The 25,919-nt window shown below is 49.5% G+C and overlaps 1 protein-coding gene across 4 annotated transcripts in view; it reads left to right on the forward strand.

Moving 5' to 3' along the window:
* Positions 1–25,919, forward strand: part of ARHGAP17 (Rho GTPase activating protein 17) — a 93,589-nt gene that overhangs the window by 31,834 nt on the left and 35,836 nt on the right. For all 4 annotated transcript variants that reach the window (XM_081965384.1, XM_081965387.1, XM_081965386.1 and 1 more), the window contains exon 2: positions 5,677–5,716. In XM_081965384.1, the coding sequence (XP_081821510.1) occupies positions 5,677–5,716 (40 nt within the window). The remainder of the gene's footprint in view (positions 1–5,676; positions 5,717–25,919) is intronic.

Genomic DNA, 25,919 nt, shown 5'->3' on the forward strand with positions numbered 1-25,919 from the left:
CCAGGCGTCTGATGGAACCAGATAGGTTCCAGGCGGAGCTTGGGCCACCTCCTGCAGACCTGCCCCGCCCCCGGGCAGAGGACCTGGTAGCCGCGTGGAATAATGCGGCCGCCAGTGCCTTGGACCGGGTGGCGCCTTTGCGGCCTCTCCGACGGCCACGATCGACCCGGGCCCCCTGGTTTAACGGGGAGCTAAGGGCGATGAAACGCCTTAGGAGACGCCTAGAGAGCAAGTGGAGGTCCTCCCGCTCCGAATCCGACCGAGCACAGGTAAGAGCCTATGTAAGGACTTACCTTGTGGCAATAAGAGTGGCCAAACGTCAGTATTGTGCCACCCTTATAGCGTCCGCAGAGAACCGCCCTGCCGCCCTGTTTCGGGTGACCCACTCCCTTTTGTCACAGGGGCAGCGGGACCCCCCATTGCTGGGCCGGGCAGAGGAATTTGGAGAGTTCCTGCAGGATAAAATCGATCGGATCCGAAGGGGATGGACCCACCTCAGTGCTCCAGTGGAGACGTCCGAGGCTAGTCTTGAGAGACCATGCTGGGAGGAGTTTGACCCTGTTGTCACCGAAGATTTGGACAGGTTGCGCGGGCGACTGCGAGCCACCACATGTTTATTGGACCCGTGTCCCTCCTGGTTGGTACTGGCCTCCTGGGAGGGCTCACGAGGCTGGCTACTGGGGCTGGTGAACGCTTCGCTGGGTGAGGGCCTTTTACCAACCGCCTTGAAAGAGGCGGTGGTGAGGCCCCTGCTCAAGAAGCCTTCTCTGGACCCAACGGAGCTAGCAAATTACCGTCCTGTCTCCAACCTTCCTTTCTTAGCGAAGGTTGTTGAGAGTGTGGTGGCTCAGCAGTTTCCGCGCCACCTGGAGGAAGCTGATTATCTAGACCCGCGCCAGTCCGGCTTCCGACCCGGTCACAGCACGGAGACAGCCTTGGTCGCGTTGGTGGATGATCTCTGGAGGGCAAAGGATGGGGGTTGTTCCTCCATCCTTGTCCTATTAGACCTCTCGGCGGCCTTCGATACCATCGACCATGGTATCCTATTGCGCCGTCTGGAGGGGTTGGGGGTCGGGGGCACCGTATTACGATGGTTCCGCTCCTACCTCTCTGGCCGGACGCAATGTGTGTTGGCAGGAGAGGAGAGGTCGACCGCGAGGCCCCTTATCTGTGGGGTCCCACAGGGGTCGATCCTCTCGCCTCTCCTGTTCAACATATATATGAAGCCGCTGGGCGAGATCATCCGTGGTTTTGGGGTGGGATACCATCTGTACGCTGATGACACTCAGCTGTACATTTCCACCCCAAACCACCCCAACGAGGCTGTTGAAGTGATGTCCCGGTGTCTGGAAGCCGTACGGGTCTGGATGGATGACAACAGGCTCAGGCTCAACCCCTCCAAGACAGAGTGGCTGTGGCTTCCGGCTTCCCGGTTCAACCAGCATATGCCATTGCTGGCCATCGGGGACGATCAATTAGCCCCGGTGGAAGGGGCGCGCAATTTGGGCGTCCTCCTTGATGCCCGGCTGTCTATGGAAGATCACGTGGCAGCCGTGGCGAGGGGGGCGTTCCACCAGGTTCGCCTGGTGCGCCAATTGCGGCCCCTTTTGGACCGGGAGGCCTTGCGCACAGTCACTCACGCGCTGGTGACGTCTCGCCTGGACTACTGTAACGCTCTCTACATGGGGCTCCCCTTGAGGTGCACCCGGAGACTGCAGTTGGTCCAGAATGCAGCCACGCGGGTAATTATGGGGAGATCGAGGTTCTCCCATATAACACCCATCCTGCGCGAGCTGCACTGGCTTCCTGTGGCCTACCGGGTGCGCTTCAAGGTGCTGGTTACCACCTTCAAAGCGCTCCATGGCACAGGGCCTAGTTACCTGCGGGATCGCGTCCTGCCCCATACATCCCTGCGACCCGTCCGCTCACACAGAGAGGGACTACTCCGGGTGCCGTCCTCCAGAGAGTGCCGGAGGGCGACGCCCAGGAGTAGGGCCTTCTCTGTAGTGGGCCCCACCCTTTGGAATGACCTCCCCCCAGACATCAGGACAACAACCGACCTTCGCTCCTTCCGTATGAAGCTGAAAACCTACCTGTTTCGACTAGCTGACCTGGCATAATACTACAATCTCTCCAGCCCAGGACATTTTTAATTGGTAATTTTAGTTTTTAAGGGTTAATTTCACTGGGGTTTTAACTTTTTTAGGTATTGTAACTTATTTATTTATTCTTACCTCCTCTGTACGCTATATAATACTTTTGTACGTCGCCCCGAGTCCCTGTGGGGAGAGGGGGCGACTAATAAGTTCAAGTAATAAATAAATAAATAAATAAATTTCCTACCTTTGGATAAAGCCACATCTGATGTGAAAGCCTAACTAGACTTAGGTAATTCTGTAAACTGTTTAGTTAAGAATCTATAGTTCCAAGACTGAGTTCTGGAGAGATGCAGAATGCATGGCTCTGGGTGAGATGGATTGATATTTTCACTCTTTTAGCTTTGGATCAATTCGGGCCCATGTATCTGGCAGTTTGGTTGTTTTCTCCCCTTGTCAGATCCTTGCTGACATTCTGGAGTTCTACCAGTTTAGCAGCTGGGTGGTTTCTTAACCATGTAAGCAGCTGATCAGTTGCCTTTTCTGTATTTGCTGGGGAAAGCCTCTTAATATTTACAGAAGACTTCTCTGCATGCTGATAGCGTCTCTTTCTCTTTTGATCTGGCAATGGGCACACCTTATTTGTACTCTTAGTGATTGCAAAAGTATGCGGGGAACTTCCTTGGTATTTTAACAATCTGTCTGTTTCCAAAACAGCCTATCATGGATGCTTGTACAAGTCAACCACTTGTATGATTTTGAGACTGAAAGTGATATGCTTTTCTGGTTAGTCATTCTTTAGGGGAAGAGAATCCTTACCATTGCTCTTCTTCTTCTCCTCAACATGTTTGTTCAGATACCTTCTCCTGGGTTTCAGTGGGACGCTTTCAGGACTCTGTGCTTGTGACTGTATCCTTGGATAACATTTCACAGTATGCTTCCTGCACATAAAATTAGATCTGTTGGCTTCAGTGAAGCTCCTAACGAAATGTACATCGTGCAAAATGTTTCTTGAAAGAAACATTGAAAGAAATGGTGGCGCTTCCAGAAGTCTGCATTGCCTTGTAAGATAGAGCTTGGCCACTAGAAAAACTTGTTTTAATGAACTGCCAGTGAGGTTATTGAGATGTTCTCTTGCCGTCATACAGATGGAAGCAATTTGACAGCTGTATGTCAGTTTTTATAAACATTTTTGTTCCAAAACAGGTTTTACATATTTTTGAAAGAGGTTATTTCTAACTCACATTCCTAGTGCCTCATGTCTGAGAGAGATTACTTGTGAGAAATTTTATTTTGGATTAATCCTCCTAGGGAAGAGGAAGACAGACAGTGGATGAGAGTTGCCTGGTTGCATTGAGTTCTGAAGAGACCTAGCTTACTTTCCAGAAAAGTTACAATAGCTGCATTTCATTCCACCAGAGTCCAGTGTTGTCATTCAATGGCAGCATTGTATTATTTGATAAGAATCTTTTGCGAGGCTTGCTTCTATTTCAAGAATTACACTTTCTATAGTCTCATTTTGTATGCAGGATATTTGCTAACCAATACTCTTGGGGAGGGGGAAGCGGTGGGAGGCCATAAAATCTAGCAGGCATGATGGCTGACAGATGCAGCAGTGAGTCAGTTAGATCAGATGCACTAATGAAATTAGTGAAAGAATCAGGTGGGAAGCTTCCCACTTCCCAGGCTGTAAGCAACTGAATATGGCAGACAGTTAATACTGTTTTGAGGGAGGGTATCATGTTGCCTACCTTAAGTGGCGTCTATTGTGCCCGGTCCTGAAGAAACCCATCCATGATCTGGCCACTTTCTCCCTTTTTATGGATGATTGTCAAGAAAGTAGCAGGGCATTGGCCACAGAGGATGCTACAACAGGTGTATTGTGTAGGTTCCTATCATCCCGGATTCAGGCATAGGGGGTGGGCATTAAAAGGACAGGATAGCTCTAAGCAATTAGTTTTGTCAGGACCTCGATTTTGAGTTGTGTGCAACACCTGGTCCTATTACACTTCTGATCAATATTCATAACTATCAACTACTAGCTTCTGGGTCACCGGCTGGAGGCACTGAGTTATGGTGGTTCTGAGCAGGCAGTTTCAGTCAGAAGTTACAGAAGGCTATAATCTTTGATTTCTCCAGGGGGGCATGGGAGGGCATAGGACTCAGTGCTCCCCCATGGAATTGAACATCTGCATGAAACCTGTTGGGAGGGGTCACCTGGTGGCACAGCATTTAGAACGCAGAATTGCAGGCAAACTCTGCCCACAGCCGGGATTCAATCCTGACGGGGCTCAAGGTTGACTCAGCAGCCTTCCATCTTTCCAAAATCAATAAAATGAGGAGCCAGATTGTTGAGGGCAATATGCAAATAATGCCAAGACTAAACCACCCAGAGAATGCTGCAAAGCGCTCTGGGGCCCTATATAAGTCTATTGCTATTGCTGTTTATAATGGGATATACCGTAACATTAGTATGCTGATGCCGTCCAGCTATGCATTGCCAGTCCGGGTCAAATTGGATCTGCTCTGGAAATCCCCAACTGGAGATTGTCAGGGTCTGAATGGAACTGCTGTGTGTCAACAAACATCTCTGCAAACTGATAACATTGTTCCTAGATAGTTACTCTAGATAGGGGAGGGGGAAAAGTTGGTTCATGACTTGGGGTCCTTCTGGATTTGTGGCTCCCATTCAAGCAACAAGTGGGAGTTGTAGCCAGGACGTTGTGGACAGGCTGAATTAAATCCTCTTCCGCAAGAGTTTGTTCACAGGCGTTCTGCCACCATCACCTTTTTACTACCATCTGCAAGAATTTAGGAATACAGTGCCTTTGAACACAAACCTAGGATGATGGGTCCTTCCTTCTGCCAGGAATATCCACCTTTGGTCCTTCTCCAAGCTGTCGAATGTTAGTGAAAGAGTTGATATTAGAGTTGATATTAAACAATTGGAAACCTGAAACCCATAACCCTTTTATGGGTACCATACCTACATCAATTTGATTTGTTTTAATAGAAACTTGAAACTGAACTCAAGTAAAATAAGAGATTCTGCTGTGCTTGATATATATCATTTTAAGGACAGGGTGCTGACAAAACACTCCCCTGAACCAGAAATACTTTGCTGGAAGCACCATGTTCCCAATTTTAAAAGACAGAAAAATGGAAATATTGAAAGAACTCTGAAGTGCTGAGATGGTTGAATTTTTAAAGTTAAGTTTCCATAATGAGCAGTGGAAGAGAGAGAAAAACACTCTGGCTGGAAACAAGGAGCACAAGTGGAGTTCAGAGGCTTCTGTGAAAATCTTCTGGTTCCCAGGGAAATGGCAAAGTCTGTACATAAACAACTGTAGTTGGAGCCATCTGGAAAGTTAATGGGAAGAAAAATATTGCCCTCACTCTCTTGATTAAGTGACGCAAGATAAAGATTGCTTAGGTATCACCTGTGATAGAAGCACAATGCTTTCATAATCAACAGGATTGCCATTTTGAGATAAAATCCATCATTGGTCTGTCCTGCTTTCCTTATCCTTAATGTGTGTACAAAAACGCTCAATGACATTTTTTTCTTCTTCTTTTACAGAGCTGAGAAAACTGAAGTCCTCAGTGATGACCTGCTACAGGTAATTCATTGATGGTTGTGTTTAAATTCCTGTAATAAGGCTGCCTTTGGAGATTTTGATTGCTGCTTTTCAAAATGTTGAGTGAGAAAAGCAAGTATGTCATATAAAGACAGAAGAGGCTTTTTCATATTGCACACCAGCAGAAACAGGGTTCAAAAAAGTTAGCTTAGTCTAAAGCTGGTGAGAAAGTGAGAAATAACTGGTTTGAATTTGATTGGCTTACCCTAGAGTGAAATATTTTGGTGTTATTGGAGCATAAATGTGTGTCTCTACCCATTTGGGAAAAAAATGCATTTGCAGATGTATGTTGCAATGAGCAATTTGGAATTTTGTTCTTCAATTTGTTTGTTTTTTCAAAAAATGTAATTGTGTGTTCCCCAGAAGAGGGTTGTATCATAAATATTGTTCTTCCTTTCTTTTTATCCTCTTATTTTACTACTTCTGTTAAGCTGCACCAGGATAATAAACTGGTATTTACTTTAAGATGTACACATCTGTAGACTCATTACAATATTTCTTTTTGTGGATAAACAACATAGATTAGATAGATTAGATAGATAGATGATAGATAGATAGATAGATAGATAGATAGATAGATAGATAGATAGATGATACATAGATAGAAAATGAGTAAGTAATAGTGAACCAAAGAAATTACTGGTGGTCCTTGTTTAACAATCACTTGTTCAAACTTACTTACAGCACCGAATGAGTATTTATAGTTATCGCAACTTCTCTGCAGTCACAATGTTCTGCAATCTTCTTTGCTGGCTTCCAACAAAGTCAAAGGGGAAGCCAGCAGGAGGTCGCAGATGGTTCTTTCTTCTACTTTTGTTTTTAGTCCTCACTCATTTCTTCTTTATCTCTTCATCTTCTGCCCCATAGACTTCTTAAGTGTCCCATTGTATCCAACTGGAGGGGTTTTCTTGACATGCCCAACTCTGGCTTTCATCTCATAACTGGGTAGAAGCACATCTTTATAGGCAGCTATTTTTGCTTATTTTAACAGCATTTATTTCACAGAATAAAGTGCCTTTCTGCTGGCACTTGCACTACTTCAGAATTCTTCATTTATTTTCCCACCATAATAAACCTTCTGCTAAGATACAGAACAATTGCCTAATTAACGACCTGTGCATACTGAAAATCCAAGCACACAGACCAGATTCTACATTTCACAAGCAACCACCCCACGGCACACAAGACGAGCCCCTTTTCAAAAGAGCCAGAACGCAGTGCAGCACTGGGAAAAGTTAAGAAAAGCAGAAGAGAAATACATTTTCAATGTTTTTCTCCACAATGGCTATCCAAAGGATTTCATAATACGATCCTTGTCATCCAGACTCCGACAAAATGCACAGCCAATCACAACACAAAAACAAGTCCTGCCGTACATCAAAGGAACATCCCAAATGGCTGCCAGAATACTGCAGCCCCTAGGAACAATGATAGCTCACAAACCCACATTTACACACAGGAAAAATCTACCTAAAGTCAAAGACAAAATACAGAAGGAAGACAACAGCAGCGTAGTAAACAAAATTGATTGGAACAATTGTAACCAGTTCTATGTGGGACAAACAGGAAGGCCATTGAAAATGAACATCAGCTAGCAGTTAAACAGCACGGCCAAAAATCCTTGATATAAACCCCGTGGATAATAAACAACACCAGTTCGATTGGGAAGGAACCGAAATCATTGGCCATGTCAGCACCCACCACACCTGTGAATTTATGGAAGGCTGGTATTCTACCAAAGCAGCAATTAACAAACATATTGATCTAGATCCAGAGTAAGAATACGTAAGAAACCAAACCATGAGAACAACCAATCAGCAAGAGAACCAATCAGAATTTAAATGTAGCTCCAAACAAACAACCAAAAACACGACCAACTGACCACACACAACTGCCACCCAAGACATTTATAAGCTAAGGAGAACAGGACGAGAGAATCCTGCTGATGCCGTTACCTAGTCCGGTAACGAAACGTTCAGAAGCTAAATTGAAAGAAGCTTGGAGAGCACACCACGGCCCAAATCTAAAACCTGAGCTTACAACTGTTTTCTTTCAAAATCACCTAATTGTTCTAGTTTATCATTGTTATTGTATGAATTGTTCATTTTTCCTGTCTAACCCAGCTGTATTGGTTTTGCATACGTTAATTCTCAGTTCCATACTCCTTATTCTATCTAATATTCCCTGCAAATCATTTAGATCCTCAACCATAGCATGAGATCAGCTGTATAGAAGAGTACACACATATTTGCATCCCCAATCAATGTGTTTCTAGTGTCACCATAAACATGTATTAAACATGTATTTATGTAGAATTTATTATAAATCTGTAAATAAATAGCCAAGAGAACATCAGAGCTCCTTGCCTTATTCCTTGCTCAGTGGTGACATTCCTCTGATTCCCACACACGTTTTCTTTCCATCACATTCCATTCTTGCTCCATTCAGCAAAGAACTTTCAGCTATATATTTGTTTGAAATATTACATAACTCAAGCACATTCACTTTATTATATGCTGTCTCTAAGTCAGGAAAGGCCCCCTGAATTTTCTTTCACATACTAGCATTTTTCTCAACAATTCACTGAAGAGCAAAAATCCACAATATTCTTTCCAAAGGTTGCTCAAAAAGGCACAACATTCTTACACCTTTCCTGTTTCAGTCGCCTCCCATAACCTTATGATTAAGATACATTCAGTCTGAGATATTATTCCATATCTAAACCTCACAGCCATGCAGATTTGAATAGAATATAAATGTGAGCTGAGATTCAGAAAATGCAGAAACCCTTTAGCAAGTCCAAGCTTCCATGCGGTCCCTTTCTCACACACCAAAATCTCCAAGGGGCATCTAAGGTTCTGCTCAGATCCTTCAGCTAAATCTAGTTGAACTTTGGAAAGGAAGAGTTGATGGGCAGAGGTTCCAGTTGTGGTTGCACGTAGAGGGTGGTTTTCTCCCAGATTTTCTCTCAGATGCTGCAGACTCTGGATATCATCTTTGCTGGCACTCAGGTTTTTCACTCTTTCTTCCAAAAGACAATCGAGGCAGCAACTCCTTCTGGAAAACCTGTTAAGTACTTAATGGTCTGGTGGTGCCCATAGCCAGAAATGTGAATAAGCATGCATTTACATTTTTCATATTATCCCCAAAAAAATCAGCACTAGAAGCTGTTCCTGCAGCTGTACCAAATATATGCCTCAGCCTCTAAGAGGCCTAGACATATATGTGGTAGGGTTTTAATTGGGGATTAAAGCATTAATCACTTCTGTTATATTTCTTAAGTATTTCCATGCAGTAAAAAAAGAAAGCAAGCTTCTTTGAAGACTCCCCAGGACCATCAAGTCCTACACTGTCAATTCTCTCCTGTTTATTCTGTGCATTTATAACTTACTAAATTCCACCTTACAAATTTGGGGGTGTTCACTTTCTTTATAAGCATGAAGTGAAAGTGTTAAGCTCTTTTCTTTGAGTAATGTTACATTTCAGCTTTCCTTCATGTATTTAAGTTAGGTTATGTTCTGCCCAAATCAGAGGAGCAGGGAAAAGATAACAGATTTGTCAACGTTCCTATTTAAATTTCTGCATTTTTTCCTCAAGTCTTCCCTGCATTTTCCTATTTTGTTGCCTTGGTAATCCTAAGAAATATTTGGAGGCGTGGAGATGGAGGGAAGCCAGGAATTCTTCTCTCCAACTATTGGCAAAGGCTTTTTGCAGGCATGGCTTTGTTGGTTCTGTGACGCCCAGGCGGAATTGCTTATTCATCCCCTTGCTGGGCAGAAACTTCCAACTTCAGGCGCTGTGCCTTTTGCCAGATGTTTCTGTTCTCTGGCATATTTTCCCAGGCGTGTTCATCGTTTCCAAAGTCCTTTCCAAGAGAAGGAAGTAAGTCATGTGTTTCCGTAAATACAGTTAAATGGCTTATTGCTCTCAAACATAATCTCTGCAAACAGCTCTGACTAAAAGGCCTTGGGAGCTGCAAGGGACCCCTTCCCCCAGGATGACTGGGCTCCCCTTCTTCTTCTTCTTTGGCAGTTCCTTACACCAGCTACTGTTTGTGTATTTTGGTTCATAATATGGAAGGAATTACTATCACCTTCCTCAGCATTAGTCCCGCAGGTGCAGGGTGTGCTTTTTGGATTGACAGTTTGCTGGTCTGTGACCGTAATAAGACTTTATTGATTTGGGCTGACAAACACCATCTTGCACGATCAAATGAGCACCCGAATCCAACTGGGCAGTTTTCCTGCCTGCCTTTATTGCGCCTTGCCATCTTTGCTTCGGCCTTCCACTCGGGCGCTTGCCACCTAATAATAATATGCAGGGAGTCCCATAGGAAAATAGGTTAAAATAAAAGCATTTGTTCAGCAATAATTTTAAATTGCAATTGGAAGCCAAAGTAACAGAATTAAATGATTCTTAACCATGTAGGTTTTTTTTTCCACTTGTGGAGTTCCTCGTGCTCTCTCAGCTGGGTCGCTTGCTGACAAGACATTTCATTACCTGGCTAAGTATCACCCGTGCTAATCAGCGTTGTGCCCTGTGAAGAGGGACGGTTGTGTAGAAGAATGAGCTGCGTTCTTCGCCAGTGGTGCCCCCTGGGGTTCAACTGAGAGCTGTGGAAGAAGCTGGGCAGGAGGATTCGGTTCTCGCTCCACCTTTCTTGGGGGGGGGGGGGAATGACTGTGAGCCATTTGCTCCCCAGCTGCAACATCTGGCTCTGCTGGGCAGGGGGGGGGGACACACAAAGCTCCAGTTTGGGAGCAGTCTTGCAAAACGGGGCCCAGCCCCACCTCACGACACACAGCAAGTTTCCTCTTCTGCCTGAGCTGCTTTGCTTCACTGGGCTATGGCTGTATGACCCAGAATAGCGATTTCCCTGGGGGAGCAGAGGCCCTGAGAGTTGGCCGTCTCTTCTCTCTGCTTCTCAGACAGGACCTGCTGGCAGGTGGCAGGGCTGGGCCTCCGCATCTCAGCATTGTCAAGCAAGGGCATCCTTTAGCTTAAGGGGTGGGCAACTATAGCCATGGCCAGTGGACTCCCAGAATCCCTGAGTAGCCCACAAGTCTTTAAAGTTGCCAGGTTTGGAGACCTCTGTTCTAAGGCAATTTTTTTTAAAAGACAGCACTTAAACGTCTTAAGGGGATTCCTATATTTGCAACTGGACCATTGTTGTTCAGGTTTGTTCAAATGAAAATGTTCCAGAAGGCTTCCATTTAACTTTTCCCACTCATAAAAATGTAGCAGGGAAATAAAATGCAATTTATATGTGGAGATTCCCAGCCGGACTTGGTGAATGTACTTTAACTTCTCTGACCTTTGGACAGAAGCTCTTTAAGAGAAAGGGAGTTTGTACTTACCTGATATGCCTCTTCTCATAGTGGGGAGAGGAGTATCCAGGATGGGTTGACCTTGTCCTCTCGTTGATTGGACTGAGTCAGATAAGCTCTTTGGGACACGCCCTGGTCACCAGGCTCCGCCCAGTTATCGGCGAAGAACTCTACCCGACTCGTTGTGCCATCCACTCCAGACTTTTATTCTAGTTTCAAGCCTTTATTGATTTATTCCTTCAACATAACAGTTTAACAACCAAACATAATGCTTTGCTACATAACCATGTCAGGGAGGGGCTGGATACTCCTCCCCCACTATGAGAAGAGGCGTATCAGGTAAGTACCAACGCTCTTTCTCCATAGTGAGGGGGAGGAGTATCCAGGATGGGATGTACCAAAGCCTACACCTCCCTAGGGAGGGTTACACATTTATTTATTATTTATTTTATTGAACTTATTAGTCGCCCCCTCTCCCCACAGGGACTCGGGGCGACGTACAGAGCAATAATCAAGATAGCACCATAAAATCGTGCAGAGGAGGTAAAAATAAGTCCATAAATAAGCATACTTACAAAGTTTAAAACCCCAAAAATATTAAAAACAAAATTTCCCATTGTAAAATGACCTGGGGTGGCAAGATAGTAACGTTATGCCAGGCCGGCTTGACAAAACAGGTAGGTCTTCAGCTTCATACGGAAGGAGCGAAGATCGGTTGTTGTCCGGATGTCTGGGGGGAGGTCATTCCAAAGGGTAGGGCCCACCACAGAGAAGGCCCTACTCCTGGGCACCGTCCCCAGGCACTCTCTAGAGGACGGCACCCGGAGTAGCCCCTCCCTGTGTGAGCGAGTGGGTCGCAGGGATGTATGGGGCAGGACGCGATCCCGCAGGTAACTAGGCCCTGTGCCATGGAGCGCTTTGAAGATGGTAACCAGTACCTTGAAGCGCACCCGGTAGGCCACAGGAAGCCAGTGCAGCTCGCGCAGGATAGGTGTTATATGGGAGAATCTCGATCTCCCCATAATAACCCGCGCGGCTGCATTCTGGACCAACTGCAGTCTCCGGGCGCACCTCAAGGGGAGCCCCATGTAGAGAGCGTTACAGTAGTCCAGGCGGGACGTCACCAGCGCGTGAGTGACTGTGCGCAAGGCCTCCCGGTCCAAAAGGGGCCGCAACTGGCGCACGAGGCGAACCTGGAGGAACGCCCCCCTTGCCACGGTCGCCACGTGATCTTCTAAGGTCAGCCGATCGTCAAGGAGGACGCCCAAGTTGCGCGCCCCTTCCACCGGGGCTAATTGCTCATCCCCGATGGTCAGCGATGGAATATGCTGATTGAATCGGGAAGCCGGGAACCACAGCCACTCTGTCTTGGAGGGGTTGAGCCTGAGCCTGCTGTCATCCATCCAGACCCGTACGGCTTCCAGACATCGGGTCATCACTTCGACAGCCTCGTTGGGGTGGTTTGGGGTGGAAATGTACAACTGAGTATCATCAGCGTACAGATGGTAACTCACCCCAAAACTACGGATGATCTCGCCCAGCGGCTTCATATATATGTTGAACAAGAGAGGCGAGAGAATCGACCCCTGTGGGACCCCACAAATGAGGGGCCTTGCGGTCGACCTCTGCTCCCCCGTCAACACACATTGCGTCCGGCCAGAGAGGTAGGAGTGGAACCACCGTAGCACGGTGCCTCCAATCCCCAACCCCTCCAGCCGGCGCAATAGGATACCATGGTCGATGGTATCGAAGGCCGCCGAGAGATCTAATAGAACAAGGATGGAGGAACAACCCTCATCCTTTGCCCTCCAGAGATCATCCACCAACGCGACCAAGGCCGTCTCCGTGCTGTGACCGAGTCGGAAGCCGGACTGGCGCGGGTCTAGATAATCATCTTCCTCCAGGTGACGCGGAAACTGCTGAGCCACCACACTCTCAACAACCTTTGCTAAAAAAGGAAGGTTGGAGACAGGACGATAATTTGCTAGTTCCTTTGGGTCCAGAGAAGGCTTCTTGAGCAGGGGCCTGACCACCGCCTCTTTCAGGGCGGCCGGCATCCGGCCCTCCCCCAACGAAGCGTTCACCAGCCCCAGTCGCCAGCCTCGTGAGCCCTCCCAGGAGGCCAGCACCAACCAGGAGGGACACGGGTCCAGTAAACATGTGGTGGCCCGCAGTCGCCCGCGCAACCTGTCCAAATCTTTGATGACAACAGGGTCAAACTCCTCCCAGCATGGTCTCTCAAGACTAGTCCCGGACGTCCCCACTGGAGCACTGGAGTGGGTCCAACCTCTCCGGATATGATCGATTTTATCCTGCAGGAACTCTCCAAATTCCTCTGCCCTGCCCTGCAATGGGGGGTCCCGCTGCTCCTGTGACAGAAGGGAGCGGGTCACCCGAAACAGGGCAGCAGGGCGGTTCTCTGCGGACGCTATAAGAGTGGCACAATACTGACGTTTGGCCACTCTTATTGCCACAAGGTAGGTCCTTATGTAGGCTCTTACCTGTGTTCGGTCAGCTTCGGAGCGGGAGGATCTCCACTTACTCTCCAGGCGTCTCCTAAGGCGTTTCATCGCCCTTAGCTCCCCGTTAAACCAGGGGGCCCGGGTCGATCGTGGCCGTCGGAGAGGCCGCAAAGGCGCCACCCGGTCCAAGGCACCGGCAGCCGCACTATTCCATGCGGCTACCAGGTCCTCAGCCCGGGAGCGGGACAGGTCAGCAGGAAATGGCCCAAGCTCAGCCTGGAACCTATCCGGTTCCATCAGGCGCTTGGGGCGGAACCATCTGGGATAGTCTGGTTCCGCCTCCCCGCGGTGGGGAGTAGCGCCAGGGAAGTCAAGCTGGAGAAGTGAGTGATCTGACCATGACAGGGGCGTGATGACTAAATGCCCTCTTCCCAGATCACTCGTCCACTGGTCGGAGACAAACACAAGATCCAGAATGTGGCCTCGCTCGTGAGTGGGGTCCTGAATTACTTGAGTCAGACCCATGGCTGTCATGGAAGCCATGAATTCCCGGGCTACCTCGGATGCCTTTCCCGTTGACGGCAGGTTGAAATCCCCCATCACTAGTAGTTTGGGGGTCTCAACCGCCATCTCCGCGATCCGCTCGAGGAGCTCGGGCAGGGCCGTTGATGTATGGCGGGGAGCCAGGTATACTATCAACAGGCCCAACTGACTCCCTGGACCCCACTTTACGCCCAGAGACTCACAACCAGATGTCTGCGACACAGTGAATTCTCTCGGTGCCAGATCGTCCCGGATGATAATTGCTACCCCCCCACCCCTACCTTGGGCCCGTGGCTGGTGGAATACACGGTAACCTGGAGGACACATTTCCCTGAGGGGTAACCCCCCCTCTGGGCCCAACCAGGTTTCCGCTATTCCTGCGAGGTCCGGCTCCCCCTCTGTGATCAAGTCACTGATGAGGGGGGCCTTGTTAACCACGGACCTCGCGTTACATAACATCAGCCTAAGGCCCAGGCTCTGCTGATCCTGTCCACCTAGTCTGCGGGGGTTGGTGCAAGCGACCGGGCGTATCCAGTGGCCCCGGTCTGCCAACCGACTATACGTTCTTCTGGTGTCCTCGCGCCTGCCCCTCCCTACGACCGTCATGATTGGAATTCCCCTTATAGGGATGTTATTTCCTGCCATCCGCTCCGCTTCGCTACCTTCCGTCTTGACCCTCCCTTCCGTCTTGACCCTACATGTTGGCCTGGTTGTATCCATACCCCAGGGCCAAACCAACCCTCCCCGCTCCCTGGAACCCCTTAAAAGCTTTACAAAACATTTTACTAAAAAACCCCTAATCCCCCGCTTCCTCCACCTCTCTGGGTTAATAAACCCCTCATTGAAGAAGAACATGCCCAAACTTACGCCTGGTGGGACATGTCCCCTGCCCCGTGAACAGCCTGTAACACCCTGCGACTAAATGATGCTTTTGCTGAGGCAAAGGACTCCAACTTGTAGTTCCTCACGAATGGTGAGGGGGAAGACAACGTGGCTGCCCTACAGATCTCAGTCAATGAGGCCTGCGTGGCCCAGGCCATTGAAGTGGCCACGCTTCGCGTGGAGTGTGCTGTGATATGGCTTGGAATTTGCAGGCCCTGTGTTTGGTAGGCAGTAGCAATACATGTTCGCAACCACCTGCCTATGGTGGTGGAAGTCACCTTGTTTCCCAGAGACCCCGGCTGGAAGGAGACAAACAGGGCTTCGGATTTCCTGTTCGGCCTGTTTTTTCTGAGGTAAATCCTCAGAGCCCACCTTACGTCCAAGGTGTGCCACTTCCTCTCTAACAGGTGAGAAGGGGCTGGACAGAAATTGGGCAATATCAACTCCTGTGAGCGATGGAAGCAGGAGCACTCCTTGGGTATGAAGGAGGAGTCCAACCATAGCACCACTCTGTCCCGGTGGAACATGCAGAGATCCTCCCTGGTGGACAGTGCTTGCAGTTTGGATACCTGCTTGGCGGAGGTGATGGCCACCAGAAAGGTCACCTTAAGAGTCAAAAACTTAAGTGAAACCATTTGTAATGGTTCAAATGGAGCGCCTGTCAGAGCGTCGAATACCTTGAGCAAGTTCCAGGAATGGTACCTGTGTACCGTGGGCGGTTTGAGGTTGGATGCCCCTTGAGGGATTGCCTGACCATGGGATGGTGAGTCAAGGTCCCTTCCAACTCTACTATTGTATTATTGTATTATAAGGTCTGGTTCCTGCCGTACAGAAGTACCGATGAGATGGCTGAGACCTGTCTCCTAATTGTATTGGGAGCTAACTCTCTGTCCAGGCCCACCTAGAGAAAGTCCAGAACTTGTGGAACAGTGGCCCGAACTGGATCGTGCCCCCGGGAGTTGCACCATGTAGAGAAAGCATGCCATGTAGTGCCGTAAATGCGGTCCGTGGAGGGTCTGCGAGCGGCCTGGATGGTCTGTATAACTGTGGGGGAGAAGAGGTCTTCCTCAGGATGCTCCGCTCAAGTGCCAAGCGGTCAACTGGAGCCACTGAGGGTCCGGGTGCTCCAGCCCCCCTGGCTGAGGGAGATCCTCTCCTGGGGAATCCTCCAGGGCCTGTCCACCGAGAGAGATTGGAGATCGGCAAACCACAGCCTCCGGGGCCAGTGTGGGGAATCAGCACCTACCCGCCCTCTCCCGAAGGACTTTTTGTATGACCTTGGGAATCAGGGGCAAAGGTGGATAGACATAGAGGAGTCCCCGGGGCCATGGGCATCGGAGAGCGTCCACCCCCTCCGCCCCCCGTGTCTGGTACCTGGAGAAGAACCTCAGGAGTTGGGCGTTGAGGGGAGTGGCGAATAAATCAATCTCCAGGCATCCGAAGTGCCCTGCCACCTCCTCGAAAACAGCTGGCTGCGCCTCCACTCCAATTTGTCCACCTCAGCCTGGCTTAGCCAGTCAGCTCTGATGTTGTCCACCCCTGCTATATGTTCCGCAGTCAATGACAGAAGGTTCCTTTCGGCCCACTGCCCCAGTCTTTTGGCCTCCTGCGTGAGGGCCTTCGATTTGGTCCCCCCCCCCTGTCTGTTTATGTGAGCCTTGGTGGTGATGTTGTCCATGAGGACTAAGATGTGACTGGCCCTGACAGAGCGATGAAATTGTAACAGGGCCAGGCGGACCGCCCTGAGCTCCAACCAGTTTATGTTGTGAGTCACTTCCGCCTGGCTCCATTGTCCTTGCGCCATCTGAGCCTGCAGATGGGCGCACCACCCGAGCAGGCTGGCGTCCATTGTTACAGTTACCCAGTCTGGCGTCCTGAAGACTTTGCCCTTGGTTATCGCCAGGGACATCCACCAGATCAGTGAGCGGGAGACTTCTGCTGGGAGAAGAACTTTGGTCTGGGAGCAGCTCATGGGCCTTTGCTGGAAAGGCAAAAGGAACCATTGGAGGTCTCTGGTGTGGAGGCGAGCCCAAGGGATGATGCCGATGGCGGAGACCATGGTGCCCAGCAGTTTGGTTAGAGTGGCTAAGGACACTCTACGCCCCCTGGCTACCTGGGAGGCTAGCTGCCTGAGGGAGAGCTGTCTTTCTGGTGACAGAGAGACCGTGCCTGCCTTGGTATCTATCAGTGCTCCTAAGTGGGTCAGGCTATTGGAGGGGTGAAGGTGGCTGTCAGCGTTCCAAATATCATGCAGAATTAAATCAGAGTCCAAGGCAAAACTATCCTTAAAGTTCCAATTGAATAAGTCAGATACGTTGGCAATGAACTGTGGAATCCCAAATCTGAAAAACTTCCTGGGATTCCATCCAGTTGAAAGTTCATGATCTTATTCCCACACCCATAAATCCGTCACATGGTCCAAACTTCTTCGCCCACGCTGGCATCTCCACCCAGCTGCTTCTGGTCAGGTGCAGAGGTGCAGAGACAAAAGATGACCTTGGGCTTCTAGAAAGGAATGACAACAACACATTCCACAATTCTACTCCTTTCTATTCCCCCTCCCAATTACTACACTAATGAAACAGCATAATGAAATAATAGAGAGTGCTGCAGGCCAAAGATCCTAAAAAGGAATATAACTGCAGGCCTGACAGTGGCTTTTGGCCAGGTTTACCGAAAACCCGTGGTTTCTCAGGACTGTCATCGTGATGTCTAGATCCCGTAGGGCACCCTTAAAGGAGGATGACCGCAACAACAGGTCATCTAAATAACATTGAATTCGAACAGGTAACTGCCTCAGGTACGCTGCCAGAGCAGCCATTACCTTGGTGAAAACTCGGGGGCGGAAGACAACCTGAAAGGCAAGGCCCAGTACTGGAAGTGGTGCGCTAGGTAGCAGAACCTGAGATATTTGCGGTGTTCCTGAGCAGTGGGTATGTGCAGATAGGCCTCTGTGAGGTCTATGGAGGTGAGGAAATCTCCCTGCCTAACCCCCTTCAAGATGGAATGCAGTGAGTGCATCTTAAACCTCCAATAGTGAATGAAACGGTTCAGGCATTTCAAGTCAAGAATTGCTCTCCAGCCACCCGAGGCCTTAGGAATTACAAAGAGAATAGAGTAATACCCCTGACCCAGCTGTTCTAGAGACACTGGTTGGATAGCCCTGATGTCCAAAAGGTGTTGGATGGCCTCCTGCATCAGCAACCTCCAGGTCGGGTTATTTGAGACCGGGCAGATCCGGAAGAAGCTTGGGGGGCTGGAGAGGAACTCGAGTGAGAGGCCATACCTGATGGTGTTCTGTACCCACTTATCGGAGAAGGATAGGTCCCAGCGGTTGGCGAAGTACGCCAAGCACCCCCCAATGGGGGGTGAGCTAGGTCTAGATCTAGTTTTTGGGGAAGGGGCGCCCCCCCCGCCGCCTCCTCCGCCCCCTCGAAAGGCCTGCTTCTGCTGTCTGCCTGTCTGCTGCCTGTCTGGGTATCTCTGCCTGGCAGAGAAACCTCCCTGGTACTGCCTGGAACCTGAGTACCCAGCATCTGACCCCCTGAAAGAATCCTGACCCCAGAAGGAGGACCCAAAGTCTTGTCCCCGGGAATAGGAACGTCTGGGGTATGGAGCCGTCCTGAAGTTGCCCTTCTTCGGAGCGGTGGGAAGCACCTTCCGCTTGTCCTTGTTCTCAACCAGGTAGGAATCAAGAGCCGTTCCAAAGAGCGAGTCTCCCATGAAGGGGACCAATCCCAGGCGCCACTTGTGGCGTACGTCCTCCTGCCACTGTCGCAGCCACAGCAGTCTACGAGATGCTATGGACGAGGCGATCACCCTGGAAGCAAACCTGGCTGCGGCTAAGGTGGCGTCTGATGAAAATTGGATGGCTGCCACCAGTTTGTTGATGTCCTGGTGCGATCTGACATCAGTTATGGGGATTCGTTGCTGCAGCTCCTGTAGCCACAGCAGAGACGACAGATTGAAGAAGGAGGCGGTGGTGGCTGCTTTCACCGCCCAAGCGGCCGCTTGATGACCCCTTTGCAGGGTGAGGTCCGCCTTTTTGTCCTCCAGTTTCAGAGCACCCTCTGGTTCCCCGGCCATGTTGGTAGGCGTATGCAGAGCCGTGACAGGTGCATCGATGGTGGGTTGCGACAGCACTTGAGCCATGTCCTGATCCACATTGAAGAAAGCCTTGTCCGTGGATGTGGGCATGGGTCCTGCTGTGGGAGATGCCTATTGACGCTTGACCAGGTCAAGGAAGGCCCTGGGGGTTGGCACTGTGACGGCCTCGATGGCCTGCTCATCGAAGATGGTCTCTGCTGAGAATCCCTGGCGTTGAGGTGGTGCTTCTGCTGATCTGTTGCCGAGCTTGGCGGCTGTCTTGGCCTTGAAGAGAAGTGACTTGTACAAGGAGGGCTGGAATAACCCGGAAAAGGTCAGCTTAGGAGGAGGCATGCCTTCGTCTTCAGACAGTTTGTCCTCTCTAATCTCACCCTCCTTGCATTACAGGTCACTATCCTCTTGGGATGAGGCCGGGGAGCTGGAGGGGTCCTCCCCTTGGATTTCCTTCTGGGACCCTAGGAGGGGATGCCACCTGTGGCTGCATCTGTGGCTGTTGGAATGCCGCTGCCATGCAATGCTGGAAGGCATGAATCATCAAGACCTGAAAGTTGGGTACCTCTGTGGGGGGTTGCTGGCTGTTGCCCATGCCCACGTGTGCAGGGGGAAACCCCAGAGGTGGTAGTCCGTGGGTAGGGCTGAACAGAGCCCCAAAGGCCTGAGGTGTCAATAGGGATCCTTGCTTGCAAAGCTGGGTCCTCCTCTGTGGCCCCGCTGGGTGAGGAAATCGCTGGAGCCTTCCCCTCTGTTCCTGGGCCTGGGGTAGTCTTTTGGCTGCCCACCTTTTTGCAGATCTGCACCAAGGCCTTGTGCCTTCGCTTTTCAAACTTTGAAGAGGGTTTGGAAGGCTTGGGGCCACCCTCTGCTTCTAACTCTGCCCTGGAGGAAATGTGCTTCCTCTTGGCCTTAGCCTTTGTGCCCCCCCCCCATTCTGGGCAGCCTCTGGGGTGGCCACTGACCTGGGTGGCTGCTCCTCTACCCCTCCGATGGGGCTGCTGGCCATAGATGTGCCTCCTGGGTCCTGCCGGCTTCCTCGGAGCTGCTGGGCACCGCCATTTTGGGTCATGTGGTTCCTCCCGGCTTCAAAATGGCACCACGTGCCAAAAACAAAGGGCACTGCCTTTAAAACGGGTTTCAAAGCAGCTTGTGCTCCAAGGAGCTGCCACGCACCCTTACCACCGGTTTTCCTTGCCTCCTGCCTCCTTCTGGCACCACTGTAGCCGGGCTCTCGCTTGTGGCCTCTCCGTTGAGTCGGACCACGTGGAAGCGGCGTGGGTGCTCCGCGGCGCTTAGAGAAGCCACGGTTCGCCGCTCGACCCCTGAGGGGAGCGGCGGAGCGCTCCGGTGCCGGTAGAGCCTCCACGGCAAGGCTTGCCTTGGTAAGGCTCGTGCCTTTAGTTTTCTGGCTTGCCCGGCAGAAGTCCTCACTGAGTGACCCTGGTCTCACTCAGTGGCCTGGGCAGCGTGCCGCCCCTGAGGGCTTGTGGCAATCCTTTCAACCCACCAGGGGTTAGTCCAGTCCAGAGGAGGTTGTGATCGTTGCGGCAGGGAGGCAAATTCCATAATTCGGAGTATTTTTTTCAAGTTTGCTGGAGATCCAGGATGGCAAACCGTCCAGTTGAGGGACTGAGTCGATAACTGGGCAGTACCTGGTGACCAGGGCGTGTCCCAAAGAGCTTATCTGACTCAGTCCAATCAACGAGAGGACAAGTTCAACCCATCCTGGTTACTCCTCCTCTCACTATGGAGAACATGTGTTGCTTATCAATTGTGTCTTGCCAACAACCTCTTACAGGACAGGTTCTTCTATACAAAGATTCTATTGTGTGATTCGTAATTCATACGGTTTTTGGTACGCTCCCATGATAAAGGCCAGGTTCATGCACCATGGGAAGCCATCATATCATTGGCTGGCATTGAGTTTAAAGTCGCATGCTGCCGGAATCCTGCTGTGGCTAACTGAAGTGTGAAAACAGTTAAGTAATTCACTAAATTAATACAACATGTGAAGCCAGCCTGACTTTTATTTAGAATCCTTTCCTCTATTAGAGCTTCCATGCCCATCCCTCCCACTCCCAAGGAAAACTAGGCTGCCAGGAGCCCTCCATCTGGAAGCATGCAGTTCCTTAATTAAGAGTTGTATATAGTTTCACCCTTCACCTGGCAGTCCTCAAAACGCAGGTTCCCATCTATATTTTATTTCCCCTTTTTATCTGTGACTTTACAATATTGATACTGCTGTCAGCAGTGTCACAGCTGCCAGTCCTTTAGCTGATGTTGGCCTTCAAATCCATCACGTTCTTCCCAAGAACCTCGGTGTTGTGTAGCAACGTACTCTATATGTGGATCCAAGGACTGTGACATTTTGTAATTGAGATTTTGTGATTTTGTTAATGCACAGATGTTCTAAGCACTGTCTAAGATATGGCAGCCAGAGTGCTAATAACTATCATGGTCAGATTATGCCATAACTTTTCAGTTTTGAATACTTTGTGATCTTCAATTCTTGTATTCTGCTATCCTCTGGTTTTGCCACATCAGTTGTCCACTTTCTTCTTTTCATTCACACTTAAATCTAGTGTGTTATGTACCGTACGCAATTCACAGGTTGTATTGCTATTTACCTTCCCCTCTAACTTCGGAAGAAATTGACCGTGTAATGCTTTTCTTCCAGATGTTTTGGGATTGCACCCAAGAGCCAGAGCACTTTAGCTTCTGCATTTTCCAGTCATGTTTTTATTATTTCAATATTCATGTTTTGTTTCCTGTACGTTCAGTAAGTTCCAATATTTAATATGCATCATCAATGCTTGTTCTTGACTCTTTTACATAAACAGGCAACACATGTGTTTCATTCTTTGACTCTTTGACTTGAAGTAAACCTCTGACTCAATTATGGAGGGCAGGTGTTAATCTACCAATATCACTACAGGGATGTAATACATCATGAATAGTCTTTAGCTTTCTGCTTTTTTAGCCCAAACTATCCATTTCAGCCTGTTAATAATTCCAACGATGTATTGTATTACAGGTATGGTTCAGGTATGGCTAATTTTAATGGTGCTTCCACCATTCAGTTTTATCTTTCTTTGGATGTATTCTTTATTCTTTTTAACTTGTCCATACTTGATGTTATCCAACTGTAAAATGCCCATACTTGTAGACATTCAGCATTTCAATCCATTAGTGTTTGTGCCTTTACTCCAATTTATTGCTATTCTAGCACATTTCTTAGACCAAATTCCATTGCTACACCTGTGCTAAAAATTATTGCAGTATTATTATATTGTATATTATAATATGTAATATTATATTGCTATAGTTTGGCACACAGCCAATGTTTAGACTGTATCTTTATCTACCTGTCAAGGCCTTTCCAAAGGCAGGTGTTGTCTGATGGTGTATTGTCACAGGATGTGTTCTTAGTGAAGTTGTAAGCTGCCTTTTGCAGTCGACTGATGGTGCTTTTGTCAGTGCCGATCATTTTTAAGTGGCACTCCAGATGTTTTGGGATTGCACCCAAGACCAGAACACTTTAGCTTCTCCATTCTCTATTACTTTGTCTCTTCGATGGTCCTGCTAGCTCCTGCTGACAAGGAAATGGCACTTCTTTTCCTTTTTGAAAAAAACCTTCCAGAAGGAAGCTTTTTATTAAAGACAAAAAGTTCCTCTTTTTAAAAAATCATCCATCCAAACTAGGAAAGCTAATTCTCTTTTACAGCAAAAATTATAACCACCATGATTGTGAAGAGTATCAGACAAAAATAAAGCTAATATGTCATTTGTTGCCATTGGTATGGTCTGAATTATCAATGAGAAGTGACTGCTTCCTTTCTCCTTTCCATTCTCTTTCCTCCTCTTCCCTTCCCTTTCCGTTCCTTCCTTTTTCTTTTTTCTTTTTTTAAACTTTTCATTTTGTTTATGCAAACTTCACATCTTTGCAACACATTACGCTTCTTTTACATATCTGTTGTGATTCTTTTATCTGTACACATAAGTCTTGTATACAGTGTTTCCCCGAAAATAAGACAGGGTCTTACTTTCTTTTGCCCCACAAAATATGGTCTTGGGCTTATTATAGGGGAGGGCTTATTATTTCTGGGGCAGGTGAGAAGCGAGGCACGCCTTTTACCTTTCCAGCTCCGCCGCGTTCCTCGTCATTGTGCTCAGAGAACTTTACTTTACTTTTACTTTTATTGGATTTATTAACCGCTCCCTCTCCCCTAGGGGACTCGGGGCGGTGTACAGACAGAATAAAAACATTATAAAAAACATTATATACAGCAAATTACAAAACCCCATAAAAACAAATTAAACATAAGTCTGTACAATAATGCCTAGATTAATTAATGATTAAAACCAAATTAAAATACCCCAATTTAAAATAACCAGTCAGTGTATTAGATCATGATTGCGATTGGGTCAGGCCAGCTAATTGGAACAGGTGGGTCTTGAGTTCCTTACGGAAGGAGCGGAGGTCAGTAATGATTCTAATGTCAGGGGGGAGGTCGTTCCAGAGGGTGGGGCCCATCACAGAGAAGGCCCTACTCCTGGGCGTCGCCTGCTGGCATTGTTTGGCGGATGGCACCCGGAGGAGTCCCTCCTTGTGAGAGCGAATTGGTCGCAGGGATGTATGGGGTAGGATGTGATCCCGCAAATAACTAGGTCCTGAGCCATGGAGCGCTTTAAAGATGAGAATCAACACCTTGAAACGCACCCGAAAAGCCACAGGTAGCCAGTGCAGCTCGCGCAGGAGAGGTGTTACATGGGAGTACCTAGTACTTCCCATAATTGCCCGCGCGGCCGCATTCTGGACCAGCTGCAGCCTTCGAGTGCATCTCAAGGGGAGCCCCATGTAGAGAGCATTGCAGTAATCCAGGCGGGACGTCACCAGGGCGTGAGTGACTGTGCGAAGGGCGTCCCGGTCCAGTAGGGGGCGCAATTGGCGCACCAGGCGAACCTGGTGGAAGGCCCCCCTAGCCACGGCCGTCATGTGGTCGTCCAGCGACAGCCGCGTATCTAGGAGGACGCCCAAATTGCGTGCCTGGTCCACGGGGGGGAGTTGCTCACCTCCAATGGCCAGAGATGGGGCCCACTGGCTGAACCGGGGTGCCGGTAACCACAGCCACTCTGTCTTGGAAGGGTTGAGCTTGAGTCTGTTGTCACCCATCCAGTCCCGTACGACTTCCAGGCACCAGGACATCACCTCGACGGCTTCGTTGGGGTGGTTCGGGGTGGAGATGTATAACTGAGTATCATCAGCATATAGATGATACTCAACCCCGAAACCTCGAATGATCTCACCCAGCGGCTTCATGTATGTGTTGAACAGGAGAGGTGAGAGGACCGAACCCTGTGGCACCCCACAAGTGAGTGGCCTCAGGGTCGACCTCTGCTCCCCTGCCAACACACATTGCGTCCGTCCGGAGAGGTAGGAGGAGAACCACCGCAGCACGGTGCCCCTCACTCCCAATCCCTCCAGCCGACGCAACAGGATACCATGGTCGATGGTATCGAAAGCCGCTGAGAGATCTAATAGGACTAGGATGGAGGAACAACCCCCATCCTTAGCCCTCCAGAGATCATCCACCAACGCGACCAAAGCCGTCTCCGTGCTGTGACCGGTCCGGAACCCGGACTGGCGCGGGTCTAGATAGTCAATTTCCTCCAGGTGACGAGGGAACTGTTGCGCCACCACACTCTCTACAACCTTCGATAAGAAGGGAAGGTTGGAGACAGGACGATAATTGGCAAGCTCTGATGGGTCCAGGGAAGGCTTCTTAAGTAGGGGCCTCACCACTGCCTCTTTCAAGACAGCTGGCAAGGACCCCTCCCTCAATGAAGCGTTCACTAGTCCCAGGAGCCAGCCTCGTGTAACCTCCCAGGCTGCCAGTATCAGCCAGGAGGGACACGGGTCCAGCAAACATGTGGTGGCCCTCAGTCGCCCACGTAACCTGTCCATATCCTTGGCGGCAACAGAGTCAAACTCCTCCCAGAGTGGTCCCTCAAGACTCGCCTCCGAGGTCACTCCTGGATCACTGAGGGAGACCCATTTGCTCCGGATTTGGGTGATTTTATCCTGCAGATATTACCCAAATTCCTCTGCTCTACCCTGTAGAGGGGCTTCCCGCGGCCTCTGTGAAAGGAGGGAGCGGGTCACCCGAAACAGGGCGGCAGGGCGGTTTTCTGCGGACGCAATAAGAGTGGCACAATATTGACGTTTGGCCACCCTTAATGCCACTAGGTAAGTCCGTAAGTAGGCTCTTACCTGTGTTCGGTCAAATTCAGAGCGTGAGGATCTCCATCTGTTCTCTAGGCGTCTCTTGTGGTGCTTCATCACCCTTAGCTCCTCGGTAAACCAAGGTGCCAGGGTGATTCGCTGCCACCGGAGAGGCCGCAAAGGCGCAACCCGGTCCAAGGCCCCGGCCGCCGCACTATCCCATGCGGCCACCAGGTCCTCCGTCCGGGAGCGGGTCAGGGCTACAGGAAATGGCCCAAGCTCCATCTGGAACCTGTGTGGTTCCATCAGTTGCCTGGGGCGGAACCATCTAGGACCTTCTGGTTCCGCCTCCCCGCGATGGGGGGTAGCGCCTGGGAAGTCGAGCCGGAGAAGCGAGTGATCTGACCATGACAGGGGTGTGATAACTAAATCCCCTATTCCCAGATCACTCATCCACTGGCCAGAGACAAAAATAAGGTCCAGCGTGTGTCCTCCCACGTGTGTGGGGCCCTGAACTACTTGGGTCAGGTCCATGGCTGTCATGGAAGCCATGAACTCCCGAGCCGCCTCGGATGACTCGCCCGTTGACGGCAGGTTGAAATCCCCCATAACTATCAGCTTGGGGGTCTCAACCGCCATCTCTGCGA

This window comes from Natrix helvetica, assembly GCF_964273705.1.
Source record: "Natrix helvetica genome assembly, chromosome: 13".
NCBI classification, from domain to species: Eukaryota; Metazoa; Chordata; class Lepidosauria; order Squamata; family Natricidae; genus Natrix; species Natrix helvetica.